Here is a 22,635-nt window from a genome sequence, read left to right as displayed (position 1 = left end):
CCAGTTAGCATCATCTTCATCCTACTGTACACAATATTATTATATACTTCTTCCAGTTAACATCTATATTCCACTATACACAATTATCTTCATACATATTTGGCTTGTGCCTGTATGGTTGTATCCAATAAGGACTGACAAGACAACTGAACCAAACGGGCCGACATTTAAAGTAGAACATTTGACCCAAGATAAGATTTATGGCTGGCCAGAGTTCACACCTTTTGGCTAGAAAAATGTAGATCCGTCAATAACATCTGGAAAATACGTAAAAGTTTATGTTTTTCATGGTACAATTTGAAAAATATCAAAGCAAGCTTAAATTGTTCCAAGAAAAAGTATAATTATATAAATTTCGCGTTCTAGGAAGTTTCTATCATATCAAATTTAGCAAAATTTCAGCATAAGACTGAATATACCTTCAACTTTTGCTCTAATACTTTCCTAATTTATAGGAAGTAAACGTTTAAATAAAAATTGTGGAACATAGAAAACAGGTATTTCATTATTTACGATTAATGCTGCAAACATCGAAAATACAGATGTATAAACAAGTAAGTATAACACTTCAATCAATTGTCAATCAAATGTCGCAGACCATCGAATTTAAAAATAGAATCAGTTAAATGGTATCCTCTTCACGCAATAATCAAAACATCTATAAAATGAACTATTAATTAATACTTATTTTTCAAAAGATTAGAACCTTTATTTGAAGGGCTGTCCTAAAAATTGCCTATTATTACTTCTGTTATGAGCTAAGATATTGTGATCAATCACAATGTGAGTTACGTAAATTGAAGAGGGTCAAAATCTCATTTTTAGAAGTTCAGTATCAGAAATTTGTTAGTAAACTAAAAAAAACAGCTGATGTTTTTCAAATCTTCCTATTTAAAATTTGTAGACCGACTAAATTTTCGAAAGTTTCCAGACTAAGTGAATCTATTTAGTTTCTGAAAAGGGAATACAAAAGCAGTATAAAACCGTATTTGGCGCAGAAACAACAACGACGACATTTAAGAAACACACCTAGGTAATGTTACATCGTCTATACGCAACATCCTCCCTACAGAATTTCTGATCTACTAACTTTCCGACCTACTGCAATATCGGACCTACGCCAACTGTTTATTTTTGCGGCTATGACAGGCTAGGGGGCCAAGGAGGCCGGACACTGCGGCCACATGTCAAATATAGCAGCTGTAAAACCGAGTGCAGTTCGCATGGTCGGATGTGTAGTATAACGGATTAGGCGTTGGTCAGATGTGGCGTATTGTAAGATGGCATGGGGTGAAGGGAGCAGGAGGGGGGGATAGATAAAGCTCCTAAGAATGCGCGAATACCGGATAATATTTTCTTAATTCTCTCTCTCTATGATAAATTCATAACATTCGTATTCATCCTTAACATTACTATAGAAGCAAGCTGTCAGAGCAAGCTGTCATAGAGAGAGAGAATTAAGAAAATATTATCCGGTATTCGCGCATTCTTAGGAGTTTTATCTATCCCCCCCTCCTGCTCCCTTCACCCCATGCCTTGTAAGATACACCATCAAACCTAGAAATTAAAATTATTTTGAGATTTATGAAATAAATAAATATAGTTGTAGGGAGGGGGGGCCATGCGGCCATGAACCCCGCAATATCCTGTTCGAACCCAGGTAGTTCGCAGAACCCTGTTCGAACCCTGCAGAAGCCTGCTCCAACCCCGCGAAAGCCTGTTTTTCATTCTTTCTTCTTGAACGTCCATTCCTCATCCATCCTTCAATCATACTTCAGCTAATTTTGAAAATAAAAATAAATGAATTTTTTGGATGTTTCTGCAGCTAGCCAAATTGCAGAGGCAGAACTATTTTTTTGAGCCCTTTATCTATATTCTGAGAGTGGCAAGGTTACTCTCTAACTTGTTTTTTTTTTTAAATTTTGCTTGAGTCATGTTACTGCATCAGCTTCTACATTCCTATCAACACATTTTCAATGAAATTTTCTTGATGGGGGGCCGGGCCTTTAGATAAGATAAGATAAGATAAAGTTTATTGCTAAAATACATGTATCTGTGTACAGAACGAGTTTACAAATACAAATTGATGATTATATTAACAGTACAAGCATAAATAGCTCTTGGCTGTTTTGATTATTTTTTCCACCTAATTTCAATAATGATAACAACACATTTCAATTAAATATATTAAAGGAAAACTATTAGAGATCAGGGTGCGATTTTATCTTATGGAAAATAGTTTATACATTAATTAGAATAACTAGAGTTTAAAGTAATTTTCTGACATGTACACAACAAATATCAAAGCATATTAAAACATATCTAATTAGTTTTACATGAATAGCAATGGGACGTCTGCCATCCTGTGTATTTGTCTTTATTCGCTATCGGTGAAAAAAATAGGTCGTAAAAAGCCAAAATCCCCTTCTAATTTTTTGTGTTCAAAGTTTTCTTCTTCTTTCTTGTTTATCTTGCTTTAAGCCCCCATCTCTACTGTCAAGAGATTTCCCTTCCACTTTTTATCTGTTCATTTTCTTTTTTCTTCTTGCTTCTTGTTTCTTATTTTTACACTTTAAGGCCTTTCCAAATAGTTTTTAACATCGAGTTGTGGATATTCAGAATTCAGGGTTACGGTTTACGTTTCCATTTCCATTATGGAAAAGGTTCTGGAAATCCGGAATGATTTCGGGAACGATTTTTTTCCGTAAACCGGAAATTTCCAGAACGTTGTTCTGGAATTATGAAACATTACGGATCGAATATATTTAGTTCCGGAAAATTTTGGTTTACGGAACAATCGTTCAAGAATTTTCCGGGAAAAGGTTCCTAATCCTGGTTACCCTTTCCTCTCTGGACCTGGTACAGGCTCCAAGAAATACATAATAAATATAGATTATAGATTTCGTATTTAAACCCTTAAAACATTACTTACATTATAATAAATTTCCAATACAGGGAGTGGATCCTTAACTTTTGTAAACAAATTCTGCCTAATGTTCGTAAGATTAAAGATTTACCACTATTTTGCTTGGCAAAGTATCTTATCCTTTATCGACCCCATCTTTGGATTCGATATTTTCTAATAATTATTATTATCTGGTTTCAAATATATTGTTCTCAGTATTGATATCCTGGTCATTGTCTTATTCATATTTCCCATGGAAATTGTTTACACAGCAGCTGGTTAGTGGTTAGACTGGTTACCCATAAAGAAGAAGTCTTCATTTAAACATCTGTCGCTAATTAATGAATTAAATCTCTGCTCCATGCATTTTTAAAAAAATAATCTGTGCTTATAGTATTTATTTTACTGTCAATATGTTCAAAACAATTTTTACACAGTTAAGAATTAATTTTCAATTCATGGAAAAAATATTTAACAAGTTTCAATAGAAGTTAATATCTAAATCATCGCTCTCCTCACCACTAAGATCAATGCTGGAGTAATCAAAGTTTCCTCCGAGGTCACAGTTCAATACGGATCCAGATTTATCATCCCGTCCCTTCCTAGTCCCATCTTCAGTTCTCCTTACTTCCTTCCTTCTCTTCTCAGGGGGTGCCTTCTCCTCCACCTGCTCATGTTCATACCTTCGCTTTCTCGTTGAATTAGGAGTAGAATTTGTTGCTGTGGTTGCAGCAGTAGATGCAAAAGTTAAAGAAGATGCTGTACATGAAGACTTCTCAACCTTCTGAAACATTATTGTAAAAATTAAAACATAGATAATAAGTTTTTAATAGAGAATTTCCGTAAACTTTATATACACTTGGGATTGTTCGTTATGTTATGTAGATATTAATCCAATAAGCGTCAGAATGGCTGAACCGATCGTGACAAAAATTGATCCAGGAAAGTGTATGGACAACCAAATGTGAAAAATATAGTTTTAAAAAAATGTCGACATTTATTAATTTTGAAAATGCAGGAATTTAAACAGAAAAAGCCTAAATTTTTTGGAGAACAGAGAAAGAATGGTACCTAAAGAGCAATATCTAGAAGTAAAGATTGTTACTAGAAATGAAGGCGCGAAGCGCCCTAATAAGCTAGTTTTAAAAATTTGGCAAACAAACAACACGATGGATTTACCCCCAGTCAAGCTGTCATTTGCACTGTCATGTTTTCAATCTAATGCTTTGGATAAAATAAAGTATTTGACCTGGTAGATCCATTCTTCCACCAATCTATCTCGATGCATATTCTCACAGTGATCCTCAATCCGCCTTAATACACATTTTTCATATATAAATAACAAGCCGACATGCAGTGCCCCCAACCCCACCCCTTAGCCGGTGTGAAAAATACACGCATTGCGTTTACCCTTTTGAATTGCATAAACGTGTATAAATATAAACCTGAGTCCCACAACTCTAGCTCCACAGTTCTTGAGTTTACAAATATATTCCTCCGTCTCCTCATTCTCCTCCCCACCCTCATCACTAGTCAACCTAGATCAGAACAGGACTAATCCTTAACATCTTCATCATTTCATATATTATTTCTCCTCTGAAAACCAGTCTCAGAAAAGAAAAAATTAACAAATAAATGTTGACCATATGAATCCCAGGGTTTTTTTTACCTAGAAATTTTACTGTGACGCTCCTCTCGTCTATGCTGCGCTAGATCTCGTCTACTTGGTGTTGTAAATTCGCAACCCTCATAGCAGCATCTTTATACAAATTCAAAATTATTAACATCTCCAGTTGGTACATATTAGCGTTAAAAAAATTAATTACATCTTGATACAAATTAAAATAAGCAACATCTTCATAAAATTAAAATTAGCAATATCTTAATTTAAATTACATTCAGCCAGTCTCTGAACAAATTAAAATAAGCAACAATTTTACGAAAATTAAAATTAGCAATATCTTAATTTAAATTACATTCAGCCAGTCTCTGAACAAATTAAAATAAGCAACAACTTTACGAAAATTAAAATTAGCAATATCTTCAACCAATTACAATCATTCGAATTACAATTACAATTATAATTACAGTTACAACTATGCATATCAAATTTAGCAAAATTTCAGCATAAGACTACCTTAGCTGGTTCCCAGCTGGTATCTTGGTGGCTCCGGTACATCCTTTTTTCGCTGAAGTCCTACCAGCTTCAGATGAGGTCCTAGTAGCTCCAGTTGAAGACCTTCTTACAGTAGGGAACACCCTACTTCTACCTGCTGCTGATCCTCCAGATAAGCTCCTTTACAATAACAGGTAATTTCCTAGTATACGATTTTTGGACCCCCCCCCCCCCTCCTATCAATTTTGTACATGGGTATGACAGGAAGTTTCTTAACTTAACCTAACCCGTGGCCGCAGCGCTCGGCCCCCTAGCCCATCCTAGCCGCAGCGCTCGGCCCAGAAAGTGTCTTAACTAACCTAACCCGTGGCCGCAGCGCTCGGCCCCATAGCCCATCCTAGCCGCAGCGCTCGACCCAGAAAGTATCTTAACCTAACCTAACCCTAAATAACAAAAAAATAAATAATAATAAATTTGCTGAAAAATAAATGGTCATGTACAAAATAGATAGGAGGGGGGGGGGAGGGGGTCCAAAAATCGTATACTAGGACAGACCCCAATAACAATTAAAAATAAATTACGAAATAACTGCAATCTGAAACTTGCTTTAAAATAACTACTTCTTTCACATTTACAGATTAAAAATATAATTTACTTTGATTTGCTCGTACTCCTTCCTACAGGAACCATCGGTTCCTCAACCATCTCCTCGGCTGGGCGTACTGCAGTTTCCTATAAAACAATAAAATTCTAGCCTATGTTTTGGATAGAAATCCAGTTCCAGGTATAAATTTTGCCCCCACCCCCCGATTATAAACGCCATCTAAGCTAAGTTTAAATATCCAGGAAAAGGAAAGAAGGAAGAAATGGTAGCTATGTTCTTGGATCCTACTAACCTCGTGTTTACTGTGTACCTCTAGAACATGTTTATCAAGAGTAATAGAATCCAACTTTTTCTCTTTACATCCTGGAAAATACATGTCAAATCAAATCAAATCAAATCAAATCAAATCAAATCAAATCAAATCAAATCAAATCAAATCAAATCAAATCAAATCAAATCAAATCATTCAAGTATCAAGTATCAAGTATCAAGTATCAAGTATCAAGTATCAAGTATCAAGTATCAAGTATCAAGTATCAAGAAGTATCAAGTATCAAGTATGTATTAACAACAGATTATTGGTAAGATTAATTTAGTAAATAGATAATAAATAGTTACCTATTGCCATATATTGGTTTATAAGAGAAAAGATTAGACTCCAAGTGTGAGTGCTTATTCTTGTAATGAGATTTTAATCTGTCAATCGCAACAGAACTTCCTGCACATTGATTACACGTTTAAAATATATCTTAAAAGAATAGTTTATTTAAAATCAAAATTAATTTATTGAAAAAAAAACTTTCCAATTATGCTTGCAAAAAACCCTCAAATATTCTACTTTAAAATCCTTACTGTCACTCTCAAAGTTAATCTTTTTTTCCTTTTTTCCTTTTTAATCATAAAACATTTTTACATTACCTTGTGAGTTAGAGACAGAAACAGTTTTATCACAACCAGTAATAGAACAAGAATATCCTAGAATAGCCTCCGTCGGAGGTTCTACTCCTTCCTCTGGTGTAGAGGTCTTCTGTGCAGCCTCGAGAACAGTTTGTTCTTCCTCGACCTCTAATCCTTGGCTCAAGAACTTGGTTGTTTTCAGTGCACGGAACAACCTTTATAACAAATATCAATGATTTAAGTCAAGTCTAAGAAAAAAAATTTAATGTAGAGAAATTAAATGTCTGAAATTAATCCTTTTCTCTTCAAAAACTGATTCACAATAAGTGGTTGAAGTGCGTCTATGCTATTCATTAAATTTGGTTCAGTACAAATTAATTTATCATCATTGAAACATAAAACATAATTTTTTAATTGAAATTATTTATCATTCATTCAATTATGTAATATAAGTGGTGATCTGACCAAATTTTGTTTTACTTTTAAATGTTACCACTTACTTCTGTTTAGATTGTAGAGCTTGATGTTTGACTGAACTATGTTCTCTAAATATGCTTTCAATCTCAGGGTTCAGTTTTCTTTCCTGCTCCGAGTATACTGTCTTCATACAACCAGGGGCAGTACACCTGTATAATTAAGGATATTATGAACAAGAAGCAACTTCTCACGTGCACAACTTCTTAACGGTCAACTTCCAAATTATACAATTTCATAAGAGACAACTTCCCGGCCCGACAATTTCCGAACAAACAACTTCTTTAATATACAATTTACCAACTATATAGTTTTCTTTTAGACAACTTTTCTAATTTACACAACAGACTTTCTTTTCGTTCTTCTCTTCGTTTACTATTTATATAAGCTTGAAAAGAACCAGATATAACATACTTGATAAAGGCTGATCCTGGAGCTTAAATAATACAAATAAAGTTACAGTAAACACTTCAGATTGAAATAATAACTCCTCTCGCAAAGCGCTCTATTAAAAGAATACGACATTGTTTAATTTCTGTCATGCATCTAAATAAAAGTTATCTCACACTTGGGCTTAAAAATAAACCTAGAAAAGTTATGTCTCAAAGTTGTACCAATAATAATAAGTTTGATCTTTTTCTCATACCTTGGTAAATAGTTTGTTTTTAATCTTTGTGAAGAAACAATCTCATGAACTGACGAGGGTCAACCCAGACCGAAATATATTGTCAATAAATGTGGAAATAACATCTACTTTTTTACTCTACAGAGGTTTGGTCCGTCACCATCACCGAATTTTAAATGATAAAACATGTCAGCTACGGAAGCTACCCTACCTGTAAACTACAGGAAATATGTCTGATATCTGCAGTATATGCTGGTTTAAAGTATCCATAAACATCAGATCTCGGAGTACAAGGTTCTGATGTTCCTCTTGCCAGTGTTCCAGAGCACCCTTCGTGTTCCCAGAACCAACCATAACAGTACAGTTGGAACCTTCTCCTCCATACCCAGCAAAACACTGGAACCCTAGGTAAAAAACAAAGATATTAAAAAATAAAAAAAACGTAGATAATAACACAATACACACTTATTCATAAATATGTTATGCTAATATATTTTATAAAGACCGTTAAATCAATCATTCAGCCTTACTTGTATGTTTGAAAAATAATATATTTAAAACTATTCAAATCCATGCATGGATTTCCTAAAAAAATCAGCCAATTCGGTCGAGCCGTTTGGCTAACATAGGCGAAGAGCTTTATTATAGATATGTCGATTGTTTTATGGTATAATTCGTACAATTCAGTGTATTCGGAAGGGGGGGGGGAGGGGGGTATTGACCACCATGTTGTTTTTTAATAGTTGGAGGAAATATGAAAAGGACGAGTTTAATTAAGGTTTCATCTCCAAAAAAAACAAATACATTAAATACATGTGATTTGTATCCCGAACCTGATTTCTCTGAGGTGGGTGCTGTATCAGGTAGAACTGGCATCAAAGTGTGCAATTCATTCCAATGATCTTCAGCAGCCTTATCTACTCCCTTCTTATCCTGCATTCAAGTTAAAATAGAAAATATTACTGATTATGCACTAGCTTGGAAACTAACTTTCCAAGCTAGGAAAACCCGTGGTTCTACCGAGTTCCCAAATGAAAATTTGAGGATGTTGGGTCAAGAGGTTCATGAGTTATGATTGGACATACAAACAGAGATTTTTACTTTTTTATCGAGATGTGGAAAATAGAAATAGAAAAATTTAATAACAGAATGATGAAAATTGTGTGTCAAAAGTTAAGACACATGAAACCAACACACATTAGTTTCAATCCTCAAAATTTAAAATTGGTATCAACATTATTTTTTAACAATTCTTTCAATTTTTCATTATTTTATTCCACAATAAACCAAGAAACCATTGCTGCATGCCAAATTTTAATAATAATTTGTTTACTCATCACCTCAAAAACACAATTATCAAATAAAATATTTTCACAATCCCGCGCACTGAAACAAATCCTGAAATGTAGTTTCAAGTTCTTGACAATGCATTCTCATAATATTACCTTGTCATCGTAGAATATCTGTCCACATTTTGCTTCACACTCCCGTACATACTTGTACAAGTTATGTATGTACAGGTCAGCATGAGTATCCAGATCCCTGGAGAGGTATAAATAAATATATTTTCTTTTTTAATTAACCAATGATAATAAGATGCTAAATTTTTTCAGAGACCGGATTTAATGAACAGCAAGAGCTAGTTGAACTAGGTAGAAAAAGTTTGACTACTTTTGTAGTTTAGCTGGAGTGTAGGTTAGTTAGCCATAACTAATTCCACTACTTCTCTTTATTCAATAAATCTGACCAATAAATCGGGTTTTATCTCCCTCTCAATGTCAAAAGTTTAAAATGTTATGTTATTCAACCTGAAGGGTATTTGAGTAGCTGCTATTTCCGTATGTGTGAGAAGATGTTTAAACATGTCGTCTTTGCTTCTAGCAATATTCCAGCAGTTGTTGTAAATACACTGATATCCAAGTTGGGATATCATCTTCAAGGTTGGAGACAGTGTACCATGCTGGGCTTGGTAGTGCAAATGCATGTCCCTAAAGAAAAAAAGTTTTTAATTATTTAAAAATACAAATTGTCAGTGGATTAAATACATAGCTCGTATTGGATGCCATTGCCAATGTTTAAGGTTTGCGATTTAAAATATTTCCAGAAATTTGTGCATGCTGCATTATACATTAACGAGCTTCCCAAGAAGCGTATTATTTAATCCGGGAAACCCCGTAAATATTGTCTGAATCTCGAGTATTCTATAAGATTTTTTGTGTGTGTTTTTCGTTAATGAGAAGAAATGCTGATTAATATTGCATCCAAATATGTAGAAATCATGTCATGGAATCTAACCTTATAGTGTTATTTCCTTTCCCATAGTTGACATAGTTACAATCCAGTACTCCACACCTACAATACAATACAATACAATACAATACTATACAATACAATAAAATAAAATACAATACAATACAATAAAGTATTCCGCACCTACAATACAATACAAAACAATAAAATACAATACAATACAATACAATACAATCCAGTACTCCACACCTACAATAAAAAACAACACAACACAACACCATACAATACAACACAATACAATACCATACAATACAATGTGATTATGTTATTACATGATTATCGAATCCTTCAACTGTGTCGTTAGGAACTAGATTGATTGTAAACAAACAACAGTTAGATAACAATGATTGCCCATGTCCACTCTATTTTACTTTGTTTTGTTTAAATTAAAACTAGTTATTTATTGTAAACAAACAACAGTTAGATAAAAATGATTGCCCATGTCCACTCTATTTTACTTTGTTTTGTTTTAAATTAAAACTAGTTATTTATTGTAAACAAACAACAGTTAGATAACAATGATTGCCCAGGTCCACTCTATTTTACTTTGTTTTGTTTTCAATTAAAACTTTTTCCACAGATATCATAATTCGTCAGTAGTAAATCTTGAATGACCCTATCCCTCTATTAGTCCTTAATCATTAATGTAAGCTAAAATAATGTTAACTCAGTCTACATTCCACGGCAGTGTAAGCTTCTACTTGAACATGAACAGTCATAAACCATTGTACCATGCTTTGCTAACAGTCAGATCATAATCTTTTACAATTTATATAAAGGGGAGCGACCTGAGGTCGCAGACACGTCATAATAAATTAATGAAGTCTAGTCTTATAAATCAATCCAACCTGTAAACAGATCCAAGAAATTCCTTTATGTTCAGAAACTTTTCATCGTTCAACCTTAACGAACAAATAATGAACATTACAAAATGCTGAGTGCTAGAAAAGAATCCGGATCAAGGAAGCTGATTACGTGCGGTCCAGCGAATCCGGATTCTGAGTACTTTTATAAATCTGTACAATAACTAGAAACAATTAGATCCTATAGATGCTACTAACCTAAGTACTCTGCAACCTGTAGGATCTAGAGAGGGATGAACCTGAACCACATGTTCAATAAAATCATCCTTGGAGACATCAGCCCGACACACCTCACACTGAAACATCGGAGCCCCTTTCCCTGCCTTTGGTTTAACCGTTGTTATAGTCTGAGGTGTACTGAGGGTGGAGGGAGATGTTATTTCACATGTAGAGGCAATTGTTCTTCGCCGCTTTGATGCTTCTTTTTGTGTAGTTTCAAGTGGTGCAGCAGATCTAATAATTACCCTTGATTAATTAATATCTAATCTACGAACTGTTCAATTTTCCTTGATTCTGTATTAAGATGGAATACTCGTGATTATTAATAATTACATTTTACCTTCTTTTATCTTTTTTCTCCCTCGCCTTCTCCTTCTCAATGTCTCTGTCTCTGTCTCTGTCTCTTTCTCTTTCTCTCTCCTTTTCCTTCTCTTTCTCCTTCAAATCTTCTTCAGTTTCCATGTTCTCCGGTTCTACTTTGACCTCAGTCTTGAGGTTCTCCTTAGGTGGTGGTACAGGTACAGGTAGGACCCTAGTGGACCCGTCCTCCTGGTCCTTGTAGAACAGAACCTGATGGTTGTGCACTAGGACAGTAAAGTCCGGAACTAAAGTTGGATGCTCGGAGTTGAAATGAGCCGCAAACCGACGCTTTAATTCATATCTGTAAAAAAACTAAATGTTAACTGTGCTTGTTATTTCAAGTGACCTTATTTTAAACAGGGAATGTCCTATTTTTGATGATACCCTTTATGTGATCAATAAGAGAGAAGATATTCGTCCTTTTTCTTCCATTTTTTAAAAAGCAGAAATGCACTTTAAAAAGAACCAAAATTAAAATAATACATTTTTTAAGAGAAGATAGATATCTCATGGATTCTTAATCTTGACAAAGCATCAAAGGGTTACGTTGTGAAAAGATCTGTGTGTATCAATAAGTGTATCTTCGATAAAAATATATTATAATTGTTTAATGTCTTCACACCTTCCATCGTTTTCGTTTCTTCCTCCAACACCTCGTATCATAAAACAACCATCAACGTTGCACTGCCCGACAAACTTGAACACATGCTGAATATTTAAATCCCTTTTCAGCCCTTCATCACGAACTTTGAAATCTCCGATGAAGAGCTCGTCGTGTTCCAGGATGAAGTGGTTGAGCAGCTTCATCTTCCAGCTGTTCTGACTCGCGAGCTTAAGATCACAGCCTTTTATTCTGCAGGACCAGGGTCCCTTGTATACCTAGATATATATATATATATGTTTATGTTTATGTATTATTTTCAGGACTCCTGGCGGAGTATATAAGAAAATTTCCGATTGTTATCATGATGTTCATAAGGGTATATATCACTTTAATATACAGAGTATATTATATATTTAATAATTACAAATATCCAGTGAATCAAGATTAAAAATAAGGGATATTAATTTCTGTTTTTTTGGAAGAGTTTTTATTTTTTCTATTCCTTGACATTTTTTCTTCTTAATTATTTTTCGACATGTTATTTTTTAATTTTCCTTGGATTATTTTTTCTTTCTTATTTAGCCTTTCTGTTTTCTTTTAAAGTAATATTTTTTTGGCTTTTTTTTGTCCCAACAAAAGAAACTAGATTAGAAATTTTTACATATTTATCATATTTGGATTTAAAAGTATTTAACGTTGGTGCAGTTTTTATATCACAGGGTAAATCATTCCATGGAGAAACAAGTCTTTGGCTAAAAAATGTTTACGAATATCGGTTCTACAAAATTTGGCACTAAGTGAAAGAGGATTTTCTGACATTCTTGTAATCCTATTGGATGTATCTGCTAACATTGAAAACCAAATACATTTATCAACATTGTTAACACCGTGAATAATTTTATAGGTTTCAATTAAATCATAGCGGAGTCTTCGAAATATATTTCCCTTGCATACCTAGATATATATATAGTTCCCTTGTATACCTAGATATATATAAATATATTTCCCTTGTATACCTAGAAATATATTTCCCTTGTATACCTAGATATATATATATATCTAGTTCCCTTGTATACCTAGATATATATATATTTACCTTGTATACCTAGATATATATATATATCTAGTTCCCTTGTATACCTAGATATATAGAAATATATTTCCCTTATATACCTAGATATATATAAATATATTTCCCTTGTATATCTAGATATATATAAATGTAGTTCCCTTGTATACCTAGATATAAATAAATATACTTCCCTTGTATACCTAGATATATATATATATATATTTCCCTTGTATACCTAGATATATATAAATATATTTCCCTTGTATATCCCTTGTATACCTAGCTATATATAAATATATTTCACTTGTGTACCTAGATATATATAAATATATTTCCCTTGTATACCTAGATATATATAAATATATTTCCCTTGTATACCTAGATATGTATAAATATATTTACCTTGTACACCTAGATATATATAAATATAGTTCCCTTGTATACCTAGATATATACAAATATATTTCCCTTATATACCTAGATATATATAAATATATTTCCCTTATATACCTAGCTATATATAAATATATTTCCCTTGTATACCTAGATATATATATAAATATATTTCCCTTATATACCTAGATATATATATAAAGTTCCCTTGTATACCTAGCTATATATATATATATATATGTTTCCAGGTCTGTTTTATCAGTGAAATTTTCCTTTAAACTTGTAATTACTATATTTACCATTGAAGGATCTACGACTTCTGGACAAGAGATATCAGATAGAACATCTTCTCCTGCCATCACTATATACATATCATCTGTTTTATCAGGAATACTGTCAGCATGATCCTGATCCAACAAGAGTTTAACATATTCAAATATTTATGAAAACATGTTCTGTCGGACATTTTGTACAGTTCCGTGATGCTTGGAATCACCTTCTAACATAGAAAGTAATTGACAGTATGATTATTTTGCATAGTTGATCTAATTTTATTTTAATACATGACACGAAACATCTTAATAAAGAAAACTAATTTTACGATCATGCAACGTTTATATGTTGCATTTATAAAATCATTTTGTACTCAATTAGCTTTAGTAAAATCAGGGACTTGAAAACATCTAAATCTAGAATTTTGATGGTAACTCTCTTCCTTTTTGAAATGTTGCTTCATCTTAAATCTACCCTTGTAGAGACTGTGGTTACTTGCGACAATATAGTTGCATCCAACACTAGTACACTGAATATAAAACGTTTAATTATATAACTATAATTTCATAGATTGAAGAGGTTTTCATGTGATATATTGTCTACGTTGCATCCAGCGTGACAAGGCTGGTTTATACCCTCAACATTTTAGGTCCGTTAATAATGTTTTTTTTTAAGTGCTTAAAAGATACACCAAGAAAGAATTAATACCAAATAATAAAAATACAAATTAAAATCAGTCAGCATTTATTCTGTATAAATCTAGGCCAAACCGCCATTAAAAATACCCGCCTAAGGACGGACATTAATTTGTATCTATTGGCGAAGGACACAAGTCTAGTGTGTGCCTACAATATACAGGTTAAGGGAAATGTCTGGCGTAATTGTCCAACCAGCAGTCACCTAGACAGGTCTATCTCATTAACAATCCTGTATAGAATTGTCAAAATTACCAATATTGATTGATTGATTTTAGCTGAATTTGTAACACACGAACCAATTCAAAATTTCAAGTAGCAAATTTTGTTTTATTTTTTACCTGTAGACAGAAGGAGAAGAAGTTTTCTAAACTGAGAATATCCTGAGTCGGAATATCAAGGAACTTGAGAGCTGCAGGGAAACCATGTTTAGTAGACCAGTGTTGAATGACATTTTTATTTGAAACAGCGTTGAGTTGAACACGGTACTTACACTTCACACACTCAAAAGGACCATCGTAACCGTTATAATCTTCTTCCCGTTCTTCCTCATCATCATTCTAGACACAGGGGTAGGATTAAAATTATCCATCTGGGCTTTTGAAACTGTAATATTGACCTTTTCTGTTAGATAAAAACATATTGAAGTGAGTAGGTCATTCCTTTCTTACTAATTATAATTTATATACATATTTTTAAAATAAAATTTCATTTATCTAAATATAAACTCATCAAGTTTGTTTTTCTTACAACTATTTACTCTGAGCTGAAAACTTTTGAATGGGATATCCTTAACCCTGATCGGATAATTAATCTGGAGATTAAATTCATGAGGAGAAAAAGCAATATTTGATCTCGAGATTAAGAAAAAGAGTGGATTAAGCATTAATCCCGATAGTCACCATTCTAAAGTTTTCAGCTCTGATCATTTAGCAATGACAATTATTACTGAAGATCTGAACGGAAACCCAGTTTGGGTATTTTGTCTTTAACTAAAGTTAAAGTTTCATAGTCTTATTTAAAAACAAACTTTTGCAAATGAAAACTAAATTATTCAATTTCAAATTCTAATAAAAAGTACAAACTTTCTATGAAGCCTCTTAAAAAAAAAACTTGATGACGGAACCTAAACGATGCCTAACCAACGTCGAAAAGAATATTACCTCCAAAAACAATTCTTGAGCAGGACTCGGTTCGATAGATTGAATAAGATGAGAAGATGAAGGTTTAGGATCAGGTTTAGATGTGGATGGATGAGGTTTAGATGGGATTATAGTTTTTGATGGTCCTGGTGCAGGTTTTGACTTCGTATTAGATTTCTCTAGTCTTGGAGTTACTGGGTTAGAATTCTTGCTCCGTTCCTGCAAAAAAGTATGATGTAAATACAATAACATGGGTTCCCAATTTTGTCACATTCTACCGCTAATTACTTTCTCTACATCACGGGTTTACTTCTATTTGTCCCGTATTCCCGTATCCTCCCCTCAGTACCCCTCCTTGATAATAACATTAAGTTGAGAGACGTAAAATTTGAAGAAGACCTACAAAAGTCGACCTACTCAGCTGACACGTGACCCAGACCTTATAAACACCGTCAGGAATATCATTTAGAAGAAGATTGTTTATCTTCCAATGGAAAGTATGTGCTATGAAGATACTCTTGACCACACGATCATTTAAACTATGAATGACACATGTTCTTTCAAGCTTTGAAGTATAGTATTGAATATTAGTAAAAACAGAAGATATGAGGCCAGAGTGCATATTTGAAATATGTTTTCCCACATACATCCAGAAAATTAATTGCCCAAATAAAATGAATATAAAAGGGGTTCAAATTAACAAAAAATGTTTTGATTTGAACTACAGGAAATAACATCATGTCAGTAATAAAAATTAGCATTTTGTTCAAAAATTCAATAGTTTATAAGATCATTAGTTCCAATGACAGTAGCCCAAACTTCAAACCTCTCCTTAATGCAGTAAGAAAAGTTATTTTAAAATCTCAGCGTTGTTTAAAAATAACTAAAAAGGTTGGTTTAAATATTTTTGAAGTTAATTATACAAATCAATATCTAAAAAACCGTGGAAACGATCATGATGCGTCTTACTAGTATACCAAATTCATTTCTTTTTACCTTGTAAACTAAATTCTGTAGTTTCCTGTCACCAAATTGTTTACTAACCTTGTTCGTGAGATTCTGAACAATCATCTCTACCCTGTCCTTGATCCCTGATCTCTTTATCTTGCTTTGTATACTAATATGTTGAATTAATTTATCCTTGTTCTTCTTCTCCTGCATCAACCAAACATGATTTAGGACGAACAGATTAAATTTATCGTTTTGAAAAAATAGGAATAAGACCTTAAAGGATTTGATCAATACAATTTTTGTTCTGATATAATGTCACTTCTAACAATTGGTGAAACCAAATCTGCAACAATTCTCAAAATAACTTGCAAAGCAAGGAAGAGCCGAACTCATTTGCCAGACAAAACCCGGTTTAATTCTATGTTAAAACTTTCATCCAGTTCAAATATTTTATGAAACAACGGAGATCATTATCAACCTTTAGAAAATCAATGAAGTCTATTTTTAACAACAAACTTTCCTGCTTAAACTTAGAAAAGGATAATAACAATATAAATCATGTATTTCCTCGTCTGTAAGCCGATGAGAGCGTGACCAGTGTAAGCTGACCCGCATCTGTAGATGTTTGGAGAATACACTCGGGAAATATTTCCCGCACCCCTCTACTCTACACTGAGCTAGGTGAACACAGATAACCTGAGATATTAATTTATCAAAACACTTCAGAGTTTTTAAATCACATATTTTGTTGAGGAATTTCTCAAATTAATATTGAATATATAATAAATAACCAGAAGAGGTTGAATGTTTCTAACATTTTTCAAATAACTCTTAAGTCAAACGCCTGTTGTAAGTCAAAATAACACAACAAAGTTAAACTGGAAATTTACCACAAAGTGTTGAACAAGGATTTCAAAAAACCTACATCAACAACTGTTTTCAGAATATGTAAAATCTCAAGTGGCTAGTTTTTTAACTTGTGTGTACTTTGCAAGCTTTAAACCAGCCTTAAACTCGAATATTCCATGATTTAAAATTAAAAAGACTGACATGGAAATAAGTTTTTTTTAGATAAATCTTTAAAACTAACATTGACATTTAGAAATAAGAATACCAAGATGAGATATTGCCATGTAGGTTAAAAGAAAAAAACGTTTTGATCTTTCGTTAAAACGTATATTTGATTTAGAAAACATACCTTGGCATTAAGAACAGCTCTACTGGTTTCTGCATAGTAGAGCATATGAGTAGGAGAACCATGAATATTCTGCCAGTGATCTGTCAAGATAACACCAATCTGCTTCTTATCCTCAGACTAGATATTCACATACATTTATCATTATTCTTTATTATTCTTCGATATTTAAAAATTTATTCATCGTTTATGTGAATCATTGACGATGAATCAGCAATATAGTTTATACAAGGAAGTTATACTTCGATTCGTAAATTTTAAATTTAAAATTCATTCTACAATCTGCACTCTGCATGTCTGTTTTCTTTCTTAAAAACTATAAATTTGATTTAATAAATACAAATCTCTTACCTTGCAGACATATTCACAGCCATCATTCAAACAGTGGTAGGGTCCAGTATATATTGTAGAGAAATAATCCTCAGTATCTAATCCTTCAACTATATCTAGTAGATCTAAACATGGTTTAATTCGAGATAATCCTCAGTATCTAATCCTTTACCTTTCTCTAATAGATCTAAACATGTTTGTTTAAGATAATCCTCAGTATCTAATCCTTCAACTATTTCTAGTAGATCTAAACATGGTTTGATTAGAGATAATCCTCAGTATCTAATCCTTCAACTATTTCTAGTAGATCTAAACATGGTTTGATTAGAGATAATCCTCAGTATCTAATCCTTCAACTATTTCTAGTAGATCTAAACATGGTTTGATTAGAGATAATCCTCAGTATCTAATCCTTCAACTATTTCTAGTAGATCTAAACATGGTTTGATTAGAGATAATCCTCGTATCTAATCCTTCAACTATATCTAGTAGATCTAAACAGGGTTTAATACGAGATAATCCTCAGTATCTAATCCTTCAACTTTATCTAGTAGATAACAGGGTTTAATTCGAGATAATCCTCAGTATCTAACCCTTCAGGTATCTCTAGTAGATCTAAACATGGTTTGATTAGACATATTCCTCAGTATCTAATCCTTCAACTATATCTAGTAGATGTAAACATGGTTTTATTCGAGATAATCCTCAGTATCTAATCCTTCAACTATATCTAGTAGATCTAAACATGGCCTAATTAGAGATAATCCCCAGTATCTAATCCTTCAACTATATCTAGTAGATGTAAACATGGTTTTATTCGAGATAATCCTCAGTATCTAATCCTTCACCTTTCTCTAATAGATCTAAACATGGTATAATTTAGGATAATCCTCAGTATCTAATCCTTAAACCATCTCTAGTAGATATATATAAACAAAGTTTCATTAGAGATAATCCTCAGTATGTAATCCTTCACTGAAATTATCTCTAGTAGATATTAACAGTTTAAAATAACAGATAATCGTCAGTATCTCAGTTAACCTAACTGTATCCCAAATTTGCTTTCAAACCCAAAAAGAAAACAAAAACTTGAATTTGCAGCGAAGTTTAAAGATAAAATTGAGAGAACCCCACTCCCCCGGCCCCCTTTGTCAAATATTTGCTGAGATCCTACCGTCTTGAATGATCTGTTTATCCTGAGGGACCAGGACAGTAAAATCCATAGGTTCTGTTTTATGTTGCATAATACAATGCTGCTTGAGTCCTCTGTACAGCTGTTCGTAGCTGAAGTTGTTCCCAACCATGAGATTACAATCCGGACACACAGCTAGACACTTGAACAGGTCGTGACAGGTTAAAGGTGTCGGGTTCCCAGATCCTGCATCAGATACAAGGAACTTAGAGAAATCTCCATGCTCCTTATACCAGTGCCTAAAACACGTAAAAAGGATTTTACAATGCTATATATATATATTGCTTTTCTGCTTTTAAAAACTAAAACTCCTTAATTAATCAAATTAATAGTGTTTAGCTTGAAGTTTTAAAGTCTTACGGGTTGTGATTTAACTAAACGTTCTGAATAAAAAACTAGATTTGATGTAACAATACATGCCTAGACAAGACTGTTTACCTAAGAATGTGTTTCTTGTTTATGGGAAGTGCTGAACAGCCCTCTGCTAAGCAAGTATAGGGTCCTACATAGTTCTCCATTATCCGACCATTGTTAATCAGACCCTTTAATTACAACATCACATTTTAAACAATCAAAACATTTTTTGTAAAAAAAACTAAAATATTTTAGAATATTTGCTTATTGTTAGTTATGTGAGTAGTTCCTCAGATATTGCAAGCCGGTAGGAGACCTCTTTACATGCTTTATCCAATGTTTCTAAATGCAGACCATCTTTGTCCTGAAATCAAAGATAAATTGTTACAAAAACTTCAGCAGAAGATTGTTCAATACGTCATTGGAAAAAAAGTAGAGCTTGTAACTTTTAAATAGCCGAATGTGTCTTAAATCGATTCTATTGAGTTAAACAATACCCCCGACCCAGTAAATTTAATATCTTTCAAAGATTTGGAGATTAGCCCGATACGATCAGTAAATCTTCAGACTGAGAGATTTGCCGATTGAGTCATAAGAATTAAAGAAAGCGAGAAAGAGACTAAAAAAACGTTCCCATTTAATCTTTCTGTTTGAAAAATAATCCCAGAAATTCCAGATCCCTACAACAATATCTTGATTTACCTTGAGAGGAATATAACAATATCTTGATTTACCTTGAGAGGAATATAACAATATCTTGATTTACCTTGAGAGGAATATAACAATCTCTTGATTTACCTTGAGAGGAACATAACAATATCTTGATTTACCTTGCGAGGAATATAACAATATCTTGATTTACCTTGAGAGGAATATAACAATATCTTGATTTACCTTGAGAGAAATATAACAATATCTTGATTTACCTTGAGAGGAATATAACAATATCTTGATTTACCTTGAGAGGAATATAACAATATTTTGATTTACCTTGAGAGGAATATAACAATATCTTGATTTACCTTGCGAGGAATATAACAATATCTTGATTTACCTTGCGAGGAATATAACAATATCTTGATTTACCTTGAGAGGAATATAACAATATCTTGATTTACCTTGAGAGGAATATAACAATATCTTGATTTACCTTGAGAGGAATATAACTGTCCTGTACATTGGCACCAGGATGAACATTATTAATATGTTTTCCAATTCCTTCAAATCAAAATATATTCATATCTCAATATTTTACAATTCAAAATAAATAAACTCAGTAAAAAAAATAATTAAAATAATATATTTGAAGTATTTGTTGATTCATAAATATTGAAGACAATTGCTAAATGTTTGAAATCAAACCAAAATCCAGAATGAATATATTTATTTCCCTTCTATTGCATGCCCTGCTCCATCTGACGCTGTAGAAATAACTTTGCATATCTAATAATAAGTAGTTTTAGATCTCATATAAAAATTCAAGTAATGAATGGTGTTAATTATGATGACAATGATGATGACGATGATGTTTATGTGATGAATCAATAAATATAAATACATTACGTTGATTTACAGAAAAACTAAAACATGGATGTCTAAGAAATATAACATATTAGCTTGGGAACCCACTTTTGCCTGGGAACAAAAACTTCTCTATAAAGTCAACCCACGTAACTTTGAATTTTTAAACCAGGCTAAGAACATTTCCGGGGTTTACCGAATCAAAATTTGAGGCAATTCGATCCAGGGATTCATGATTTATGTTCGCAGATCCAAACTAACAAACAGATATTACTACTTATCATATAAAATTACCTTGCACTGCATTACAGCTACAAACATATCGAAGAGAGTAACGATGTTTCCTGACGCGGCATCAACAAAAGCAGCAGTAGCGGGATTCTCAGGATGATTAAAGTTCCAATGGCGCCCAAAAGACTGAAAATAATTAACAACTAAGCATCAGATCAGATATTCTTTGTTTATAAATTCAGATATTTTGTTTTAAGTTTGTGGTATTTACATCCTAACTGACTTCTTGTGCTGCTTAACATACCTTAGGAGTGTTAGTAGTGAACTTGCAGTTGAGCGCAGTACACTCAAATGGTCCTTCATATAGTGGTCCAAGGTTCTTCTGTAGTGTCAGCTCAACATCTACAGAAGCTGGAACACAGTCCTGGCTGTGTTCCAGGGAAAGGTTGTTGAAACTGTAATCCTCATTACTGGCTTTCTTGTGCTTCCTAGAAAGAAATATTGTTATACATCTAAAAACAGTTCTTTTGCCCCCCCCCCCCTCCCCCCCAGTAAAAATGTAAATCCATGTTTATGCAATATTTCTAATTTCTACCTTTTCCAATGGTTCTTCAGCAAAGCCTCGGCGTCCTCAAATGACGAGTTTCTGTATGTAAACCATTTACATCTTCCATAATTGCACTCAAACACATACTTGTAAAGCGCAATATTAGGGAAGGTTGTTTTACTCTCCAGATGCATGACTTGCATCTTCTGTATGGAGACTCCAGAATGCTGCTCGGTACAGTGTCTAAACACTGCCTGAGCATCATCAAGGATCTGTTTGCAGCTGGAGAATCTGCACTTGAAGGGTCCAGAGAACAGGATTGGATCGGTAATTTCCTCCTTGATGATCAATGTATCTTCAAGAACATCTTCACTCCTCTCAAGGAAAGTTGCTGGGTCAAGACCCTTTGTGGTATCCATATCCTCAATAACATCCTCCATATCAGCTGCTAAATTTCCTTGTGCAAGATTATGCTGAGGACTAAGTAGAGATGGTAGATCAAGGGATTGTTTACAGGATAAAGCATTGTATGAGCAGTCCTCTGCTTGGTCTCCATGAACAAGCTTCCAGTGAAGTCCAACAAGTTGACCTACATCTGCCATTGAAACAGTGCTGATACAGATTTCTCTGCGCAATTGGCATAATTATTAATTAATAAACAAAGGAACTGATCAAACTCTAATTTTCTAATCCTCATATCTTTGCAACTTAGTGTAGCTGGTCTTGTATATTTTTAAAAAAATATCGGTTAGATTTATCAGT

General features: G+C 33.2%; 2 protein-coding genes across 2 annotated transcripts in view; both read right to left on the bottom strand.

Moving 5' to 3' along the window:
* Positions 1 to 3,306: 3,306 nt before the first annotated feature.
* Positions 3,307 to 6,001, bottom strand: LOC111697612 (uncharacterized). Its single transcript, XM_023467669.1, has 7 exons — positions 5,918 to 6,001; positions 5,677 to 5,753; positions 5,043 to 5,201; positions 4,575 to 4,664; positions 4,351 to 4,443; positions 4,155 to 4,218; positions 3,307 to 3,689 (listed from the first exon to the last, which is right to left on the bottom strand). Exons 1-7 carry the CDS (start codon positions 5,999 to 6,001, stop codon positions 3,387 to 3,389), a joined length of 870 nt encoding a protein of 289 aa, XP_023323437.1. The 3' UTR covers positions 3,307 to 3,386.
* Positions 6,002 to 6,220: 219 nt separating this feature from the next.
* The window catches only part of LOC111697599 (uncharacterized), a gene marked incomplete at its 5' end in the record, with an annotated part of 28,123 nt that continues 11,708 nt past the window's right edge, over positions 6,221 to 22,635 (bottom strand). Inside the window, 28 exon segments of the mRNA XM_023467652.1 lie at positions 6,221 to 6,343; positions 6,544 to 6,737; positions 7,023 to 7,148; positions 7,833 to 8,025; positions 8,455 to 8,554; positions 9,067 to 9,163; positions 9,430 to 9,609; positions 9,917 to 9,973; positions 10,780 to 10,833; positions 10,993 to 11,247; positions 11,354 to 11,674; positions 11,996 to 12,252; positions 13,742 to 13,849; positions 14,158 to 14,244; positions 14,752 to 14,970; positions 15,574 to 15,771; positions 16,597 to 16,707; positions 17,071 to 17,199; positions 17,702 to 17,818; positions 18,050 to 18,153; positions 19,203 to 19,459; positions 19,659 to 19,762; positions 19,864 to 19,938; positions 20,725 to 20,792; positions 20,966 to 21,017; positions 21,390 to 21,512; positions 21,631 to 21,814; positions 21,922 to 22,500. Of these exon segments, the coding sequence (XP_023323420.1) occupies positions 6,240 to 6,343; positions 6,544 to 6,737; positions 7,023 to 7,148; positions 7,833 to 8,025; positions 8,455 to 8,554; positions 9,067 to 9,163; positions 9,430 to 9,609; positions 9,917 to 9,973; positions 10,780 to 10,833; positions 10,993 to 11,247; positions 11,354 to 11,674; positions 11,996 to 12,252; positions 13,742 to 13,849; positions 14,158 to 14,244; positions 14,752 to 14,970; positions 15,574 to 15,771; positions 16,597 to 16,707; positions 17,071 to 17,199; positions 17,702 to 17,818; positions 18,050 to 18,153; positions 19,203 to 19,459; positions 19,659 to 19,762; positions 19,864 to 19,938; positions 20,725 to 20,792; positions 20,966 to 21,017; positions 21,390 to 21,512; positions 21,631 to 21,814; positions 21,922 to 22,500 (4,453 nt within the window).

This window comes from Eurytemora carolleeae, unplaced genomic scaffold (genome assembly GCF_000591075.1).
Source record: "Eurytemora carolleeae unplaced genomic scaffold, Eaff_2.0 scaffold182, whole genome shotgun sequence".
NCBI lineage: Eukaryota > Metazoa > Arthropoda > Copepoda > Calanoida > Temoridae > Eurytemora > Eurytemora carolleeae.
The sequence above is the reverse complement of the archived record's forward strand: the minus strand, read 5'-3'. Positions and strand labels throughout refer to the sequence as shown.

Coding starts and splice junctions, on each gene's coding strand:
- LOC111697612 (XM_023467669.1), bottom strand. CDS start 6,001: ATGTATTTTCCAGGATGTAAAGAGAAAAAGTTGGATTCTATTACTCTT. Junction 5,754..5,917: donor AGGTACACAGTAAACACGAG/GTTAGTAGGATC, acceptor ATTGTTTTATAG/GAAACTGCAGTACGCCCAGC. Junction 3,690..4,154: donor TGGAAGAATGGATCTACCAG/GTCAAATACTTT, acceptor ATAATGTTTCAG/AAGGTTGAGAAGTCTTCATG.